Below are 9,112 nucleotides of genomic sequence, written 5' to 3' on the forward strand. Positions count from 1 at the left end.
CTCGTACCTCAGCCCTTGTGTCTGTGTTCCAGATACCAGTGGCCCAGTGTCCTGCATTTCATACATTTTGTGCGTACAGCCTTACTGGTCGAGATTCTGATTATCTGAAGAAATGGCCATGTAACTCACACTACATGTAGCAAATAAACCCAGAACACACAAAAACACAATCTTACATATCAAGTCTACAGGTTAAAGAGAATTGTTAGCAGTCACTAAATAGTATCGCTATGTCTTGTTTGAAAAGGATTTCATACAAAACAAGACACACCCAAATAACCAGTGTTTCAGCTTCCGTTGTAGGGCACTGTAAGATGGTGTACTGTAAGATTTGTGATTATTATGTATTCAATTCGGCCACGTCAACACGAAATGTTAAACGATAATAACTGTCCTGCTTTCACATCTCGTGTTGATTCACATATCTCAGTACCACATATATCATACGTTTGATAGACTGAAAGTTGTAAAGATAAATCAATAGATACAGATATAAAATTCGCACTCAGTAGACTTGTTAATCCAGTTTATAATATGAAGTTGCAAAGAAGCAATTGTTGCGATGAGTGACTGAATGATGTTAGATCGCTGAAATAGTCGTCCACGACCCATGTTTGTCGTAAGAAGCGACTAACAGAATCATGTACAAGTGGTCAGTTTTGCTGAATTCGCTGACGAATTTCATCGCAATCAAACCGCATATATATGCCAGTGGTGGCAATATGATTGTCTTGTGAAAACTCAAATATTTACAGAACTCGAAAATTGTTGACTGCGTTGGTGGACTAGAAAGAATAACTAAATGACTAAACGCAATAAAACCACACACGCATCTGCTTTATGTATGAATAAAAACATATTAAGTCATAAGGAAGAATGGTTGCACAGCAGAAAGAGGCTCGGACCTAATGTAACAGAATATGAGATGATATAACAGAAGTTAACATATCCATTGATCTTAAACATTTTGGTAACCACTGTTTATCTGTGACGAAATCTCAAATGATGGCTGTAGATAGTGTAAAAAAATGCAAGCGAATATAATTTGGAAGAGAAAACCGTATAATGAACCTGAAACTTTTGCGCCAGACTAATGTCCGGATTCTAAAAACCGAGAAGACGACAGGGATTATGCCCCCTTTATCATGCGTAAAAGGTTGCTTCAGAAGTATTTAGACAGCCAGTTTTAACTTCCCCGAAATGCCCATGTTGCTAAAACACGACTTTTTGCTCTTCACAGATGTAAACAGCCCTCAACAATGGGCGGTGGGGTAGCCTAGTGGTTAAAGAGTCCCCACGTTCCCTCGTTTCGTCGAATGTGGGTTCGATTCCCCACATGGGTACAATGTGTGTAGTTCATTTCTGGAGTCTCTGATATTCTGGAGTCACTTTGATATTGTTGGAATATTGCTGAAAGCAACGTAAAACTCCTCACTCATTGAACATCGGTATTTGAGTGAAGTAATCTCATGTAAACACACACAGTTCTGCGCGAATGTTTGGTCACCTGACAGGAACACCACTCTGCAGTTAACCCGTGATGTGGACGAGATTTCACTGTCATCGTTTCCGGGTTTCTATCACGAAACATTTCCGCTTTTCGTGTTATAGCGAGGCAGGGTATTTACTATTAACGCAGTTGTCCTGTGTTCAGTGTTACTGACACGAAAGGATATATGTACTTTTCTGATCACGTGATCCTGCGAAACACGTGGGAAACTGTCGGTTCTAAATGACAAATCCATACATACATATGTGGAATATGTAAACTGAAGTTTAGTATCAGTTCTGATAATTACATGACCATGGGTCACGGCGTGCAAATGTCGTTAATCGTAGTAGTCATGTTGTTTTAATTTTGGCTAACATTTCACACTCTCTCCAGCAGCTGAAGGGAGGATGTAAATCCAACTAGGGTCCATGCAGGTAGCAAAGGTACTGTAAGTCCCCATGGTCCTAATGATCTACCTTCGGTTGTTGGAGATCTATAGCCTGTTTTTAAATTGTTTGTCCAGATAGTGATTTTAATTTTAACTTCCCATGCTAGTTTTAGTTCAAACTCTGATATTCTAGTTCTTTTATTGCCCTTCGTTGACAGATTTTTACCACATGCATATATTTCTTTTAAGTGTTAAATGTTCTCGTCACGATATGGACGAGATTTTGCCGATGTGACGTTAAATATTAACTCACTCACTCACTCACTCATAATATATTCTCATTATTATTTATCACCCTTAAACACAACACAATAGGCCCATACTCGCGTATTGGGTGTTATTCTTCATTTTTTCCATGACTTTTTCAAGAATGTCGATAATTCATTGTAAACCATTAATTTTTTCAATCATCTTGCATCACACACTTGGTTGTGTTTGTTTGTAACCGCGTTAGTTTGTTGTTCGAAAATGAAAATGAATGAATTTACAAATGAATTTCCTCTACTTTCATGTAACAGTATAAAATGAAAGGGTAATAAAGACATAGTTTTACTAGAACAATTACACGTGGAAAGTTTCCAAATGGAGCCATCCTATCAAAATTGAGATGTACAACATTAATATATGGCAAGCAAGCTGGCACGTACAGGACGTTAATCATATCCCGAACTGCGTGTGGGAACGCCAAGATTTACACTTCATATACAGGAAAATGGACAAACAGATGGGAATGAATTTTAAAGAACCTAAGGATTCGAAGTGATTTTAAGTGATTTTAAGAAATATAAAGTTAGACGAACATCCAAACCCGTGGTGATATGCTGAAGTTTGATAAAATGTATTAATATTTTGACGTTCATTGTTTTTCATTTAATATGAACAGGTAGAAGAGATTACACAACTATTTGTTTGGATCCTGCTGCATTATAGACAGGGTTATTCACGGTTTGTTCCGGCGAGGGACTGTGAGATGTAATGGTCTGGTTCCGTCGGTGGCGGTAGCAGCAGACAATGACTATCAAACTTACAACGACAATCCCAGTGAAAGAAACAACTGCTGCAATGATGCCAAGGTTTGACTCAGATGATGGCTTAGCGGTCATTCCAGTGCTTCTTGTGAATAGAGTTGTTGGAACACTGGTACCTGCAATCGATAGTTTAATGTAAATAGCAATGGCAGATGAAGTGTATTCCGGCATGATTATTTAGCGTACACGCTTGTACTGTTATGCTGGTATTTTAAAATTCTGATTACAATAAAAGCTGCGTCCGCGTGTCAAAAGACACATCGAATGATACATCTCATGCACCACACCATAACAATAACTTGCAAATACATCATGTACAAGGAGCAAATCAATCAGGACGATATGCCACACACAATACATAACTTTATATGCTATATGCACAAATGACGTACGTTCACTTCATACATGCCATACATATTACCCAAACAACATCAAAACTAACAAACCACATGATGCACAGACCACACGTTGCAAATAAACCAGTTACCACAATACAGACAGTTCACGTATCATTCAATACCAAATGTCACAAAGCAAAGGTCAAATGCAGCTGACATGTTGTACAAAAGGAAGGTTTGGAATGATATCCTTAGTAAGTTTGACACAAATTGTTTTGTTGAAAGTATCAGTTAGGGGATATCGGGCGCCACGGAAGAATTTGTGCCAGCGGTGCAGTACCACAGTTTCTTACACTTACTTGAAGCTGCTGGAAAAGACCACACCAAATGCATGATTCAGATTTGACATAGTTGCATTGGATAGATTAAATCCATCAGAGTTAGGACTTGTTTTCGGTCGTGGCACAGTAGCACGAGTCTCAAAGGAGTCATCAGATTAAGACTTTATTTTTTTATATTGGTCGTGACAGCGAAACGTGATTTTCAATGGGCCTGCACAAGATCAATTCCATTTATTCAAGTCCATCACATTTTTCGGCTTGTTTTTTTTTATCTTAACACGGACAGATGAGTCTCAAAGGAACCGTACAGCTCACCTTGGATAGATTTAAGTCCATCACAGGTTAAGATTTGTTTATGGTCTTGACAGAGAAAGATGAGTCTCATGTCTCCAAAATGTAAATCTGTAATGTTCACGGTGATGTTGACTGTCATATCCCTTAGTCGGTTCCCACTGGCGGCTGCAAACAAGCCCTTATTGACTTTCCCGACCTGCAGCGTGAAGTTATTTGCTGATGAACAGAAGTAATTCTGGATGTCCACAGAAAGGTCTAGCTTTTCGTACAGCACAACAGTCTCTATGGTCTTGGAGCTTGTGATACTACATCTGGGGGCAACTGAAACAAAGGAAGTGTACAAGTGTTTTACACTATCCTTTTCTCAGGACAACTGTCTCAGTCAACAACTTGACCTCAAACAATACAAAGAAACTGACTGCAAGTAAAGGCAGCAAATGCACATACCTTCTTTAAAATCTCATATGAAAATGCTTAGAAGAAATCATGATATTGAAACTCTACGCAAATAAATAACTCAAAACAGAAATGTCTACTGAGTTTAATTCACAACCAGACTTGAACTATTTTAGTATATTAGATATTGAGTGGCATCTATTAATTGATATATTAAGAGAGTGAGAAAAAAATTTTGGTCGATTATCAGAGTTTGAACACATCTTCATGTGAACCAGTACAGCGTTGAGGTGCGTAATGAATTAATTTTCACGCCACTTTAGCACTATTTCAGTAATTTCACGCGGAGACTTCAGAAATGGACTTCATAAATTGTGCCCATGTGAGGAATCGGTTTTCAGCGAACGACTTAACCACAAGTCTGAACATATTTTGGTATTCAAAAGTAGAATGCGAGAACCTAATGCGGAAGTACAAGTGTCGTGATGATTCATTGAGTGTAGAGGCACAATAAGGCAACATAACATAATATTTTAGGTAATATGAATCTTGCCATTGAGGAATTTAACACCATCACAAGACAAGATCTGCTGCTCGCTGTGACAAAGAAACGCTAGGCGAACACCCCCTAAAGACGAAGCCGTAATGTTGACAGATGTGTTTGCTGTTGTGCTCGTAGATGTGGTCACTGGTTCTGATAAAGGCAGCTGTACATTATCATCCCCAACTAGAAGCGTGAATGTATATTGGGTAGAACAGTAGTATTCCTGTATGTCCACAGTTAGTGACAGTTCCTCGTGCAGGGCCAGCGAGTCTGTGTTCTGGTCACTTCTGATGTGGCATCGTGGGACATCTAAACGAAATATAATAATTTGGTACATTAAAATGCTAAATGAAAATATGTAAGTAAGTGACTTTTGGACGATTATAAACACATCTGCTTGGGATCTGTTTTCAGATTCAGGTTGACCCTGCCACATGGTATCCATAATATCGATGGAATATTGTCGAGTGCCGCATCAAGCAACAAATATACGAAACCAAACAAAGAATAGCCGTCTTTCAATTCTTACATAGTGTTTTTAAATCTGTATTTATGTCTTGTCTTGTATTTATAGTGATACTAAAATCGAAAAGTGGTATTATTCACGTATGCATGCACTCACTCAAATATGATGAATTGCATCACAAGGGATAAATATTTCAATGCAAAAGTTGCTAAAGATCTTGTTACACATGTTCATTTCCGTATAAATATAGTTTTCTTTTCAAGAAATTGATTTAACTGACTCGTGTTGATGCATATGGTTCGTAGATAGATGTATTTTACATTTGGTATAGTTTAAATTAGCAACAAATGTTGTTATTGTTTGCATCCCCCAAGGGAGGTTGAAGCACTGTAAAAGCGTTTTCCTCCTGAGAGTGAGTGAGTTCATACTTAACGTCACATTGGCAATATTTCAGCCATATCGTGACAAGAACATTCAACACTGGAATGTAATATATGTACACTATAAAGACCTGTCGACCATGGACAGTACAACTACTAGATTATCACAGATATAAATATAAAACTAGCATGAAACAGTAAAACTAAAGAAAACAATACATTTTAAACACAGACAATAGATTTCCAACTACCGAAGTTAGATCACTATATTAGGAACCATGGGGACTTACAGTACATGTGCTACCTGCATGGACCCCAGCTGGATTTACACTATCCCTTCAACCGCTGGCTAGTGTACAAAATGCTAACCAAAATCAAAATAACACGCATACAAACATAGAATGTTTTTGGACTTACGTAGCCTCTTATACAGTCTGTTTAATATTGTCTTCCATACTTGAACTGTTTTAGGCTTTCCTTCTTGTTTTATATCTGTGATCCTCTGGGTATTTTACTGTCCTTCGTTAACAGGTTTTCATATTGTTATAATTAGTACGTATACCAATTAATTGTTCTAGTGACGACATGGCTGAATTATGGCCGGTGTATGACGATAAATTTGCACTAACTCACTTGTGATGAATAGAGAGCAGGATGCCTCAGAGCGGCTTCCAGCATCAGCGCACGTCCACTTCCCTCTATGCGTTGGTTGTACATTCAGTACCGTGAGAGTAGAGTAAGTGGTATTGTGTGACCTTGCTGTATATCCTTTCACAGGTGTACAGGATGAAGAAGCGCTACATTGCGGGAAAACACCCCCGCCGGAACTCCGATACTGAAGAATGGTGAAACCTACAGACGTAATGCAGGTAATGTCAGTGGAGACACCAAGGTAGGAAATATCTGGGCAGTTGATGCTAGTCCTCCCTGTACAAAATAAAATGAAAGCGTTCATAATGCGATTTTGTAAAAAGATTTGTCGTTGGTATACATGAAATTTATACAATGAGGCAAACGTTCTTGAAATTCTAGAGACGACACACAAGATAATGCATTTCAAAAGCCATATCTTTCTACTAAATATATTGTTTTCATAAAACGAAATTTCTCTGTTTTGAGGTGTTTTTTTCTATAGTTTTGAAATTTCATTTACCGTTCCTCACTAGTTTTAACCGTAACTGTAATATTCTAGTTGTTTTACTGTCTTTTGACGACAGGTGTTTATAATATACACATCTTCCATTTCTATTTCAAATCTGTTCTCGTCACGATATGGCTGATATATTGCTGATGTGACGTTAAATATTAGCTCACTCACTCAATTTGAAATTTCAAGCTTTATTGTCATTACCTATATTATATTTTTTTTGTTTCTAATTGTTCTAAATGAAATATCTTTACACTGCTTCGAATACTTCTAATTAATTCAGTTACTTTCTGAACGTTTTCATTTATATCTTCTCTTTGTACGACGATATTTTCTAATTTCTATTCACTATCTTGTGAATTAGAAACTGTATGACGTTTTGCTCCCTTGGGTATTTTCTCATTTCAAGTTTCATTTTAAAACATGGAGATTAAAGAGTATATTTTGCTGTTTCATATATTTTCTGATCAATTCCAAAATTTTAGAATTAATGAGAATTTCTCGAAATTCTTAAAAATGCGAATATAGATGACAGCAAACAATAAGTAAGACAACACCAGCCGAGGTTCGCAAATGCCTCAGATGACCAAGTCGTCTCATCAAATGTTTAAATATGACACTGACTTATCCTTATAAGAAACGCATCCATTAAATTCAAACTGTTGGAACTGACAAATACTTTTATACAATGTGTGCGTGTATCATCTGAAATGAAAACATACCTTGTCCAAATGGAGACATGCCGATCAACAACAGTAGGTAGACTGGCGTCGATGTGTTAGTGTTTTTCATCTACGCATGAAAAGAAGAGGGAACTACAATAACAACACTGAAATCAGTCCTGCTTGTGTACCTTACGCACGACTTCCTTTATGCGAAGTTTAAGTTTAATGGAAGACGAATGTATGAGCCCATGAGGTGTGTACTGGTCCTGTGCAGAATGTGTTTCACATTTGGAAAATGTAAAAGAATATACACAAGAAGCTATATGACGGTAATACAGCATCGAGTGTGGACAATGAAGTCCAGTGAACGAATTTGTTTGAATAACAGTGACAGTTTAATTTGGTGTTTTATGATGTAAGCAGACATTACATTAGTTATATTAGTTACAAGTGTTAAGCCTTACAATGTACATCAGATGCAAACTGTCACACGAATATGTAAAATGGGGTCCATCGTATTATGAGGTAAGTGCATATTAGTGTTAGTTAGTATGGATGTGCTCCACAATTTTTTTACATTTGAGCAACCTTTTTGATGAAAATCCTAGTGCAACCATTTTCAAAGCTGTTTCGCCAGAAATTTAGATTTCACATATTGTATGTTGGGGTAGAAACCGAGTCTTTAGTGTGAGGACCGAACGTTTTAAACACTGTGCAACCCGTCCTCTTAATGGAAAGCAGAATTCTTTCGACTTTATAAAAGTTACATATAATTAGGTGCATGTCACCAGTTTGCTTTTGGATGATGAATATCATGCATTACTAAATCACGATTTTCTACTTAGTATCGAAAGCAATGTTCATATCAAAATATGTTACATATAAACTTTATGCACACGCTAGCAAAATGTTATAATAAGAATGATTACTCACTGGAATTGCAACGGTCAATATTTTTGGAAGGTAGCACAGTGGTTAAAGCGTTCGCTCGTGATATTGAAGTCCTGGGATCCATTTCCACATGGGTACAATGTTTGTCACCCGACTTCATACTGCTGGAAAAGTTCTAAAAGATCCACTCACTGAGTTAGCCAAACATTCTTGATTCTGTTGAACATTAACATAGCATGTGTTATTTGAATCAGATACATCCATATGTAAAGATTCTACTCACGATAGGTTTCATACTTTTACCCTGACCGTGACTCCATCACCCCATGGCAGCTCAAGTGTATCATGTGAAAAATCTGGGTCGGATTCATTGGAACTTAACTTTCGTGATTTCACAATCGTTTGTTCATGAGTACTCAACGAAACATTTTAAATACTTGCCTTGTCCAGTGTATGTTATCTATTCGTTGCATATGTGTATTTGTTAAACCAGTACCCTTCAAACCAGATCCGTCAATAATCACCATTACGTTTTCTAACAACAGGCTTTGGGGTCTGAAAATGTTTCCTTATTCGAAGTTGGTGTGCATGTAACAACTCGGAGAGTATTGTGTGTATTTCAATACAGACTGTTCGGTTTGTGTGCTGTACCTGTAAACATGGGCAAACTGAGTCCGTCAGC

At 37.4% G+C, this 9,112-nt stretch overlaps 1 protein-coding gene across 1 annotated transcript; it reads right to left on the bottom strand.

Moving 5' to 3' along the window:
- Window positions 1–2,833: 2,833 nt before the first annotated feature.
- Window positions 2,834–7,615, bottom strand: LOC137272284 (uncharacterized). The gene is made up of 5 exons (XM_067804650.1): window positions 7,597–7,615; window positions 6,361–6,654; window positions 4,891–5,190; window positions 3,963–4,262; window positions 2,834–3,084 (listed from the first exon to the last, which is right to left on the bottom strand). The coding sequence occupies exons 1-5, from the start codon at window positions 7,613–7,615 to the stop codon at window positions 2,834–2,836; spliced, it is 1,164 nt and encodes a 387-aa protein (XP_067660751.1).
- Window positions 7,616–9,112: the final 1,497 nt, after the last annotated feature.

Source organism: Haliotis asinina, chromosome 1 (genome assembly GCF_037392515.1).
Source record: "Haliotis asinina isolate JCU_RB_2024 chromosome 1, JCU_Hal_asi_v2, whole genome shotgun sequence".
In the NCBI taxonomy this organism is placed as follows: domain Eukaryota; kingdom Metazoa; phylum Mollusca; class Gastropoda; order Lepetellida; family Haliotidae; genus Haliotis; species Haliotis asinina.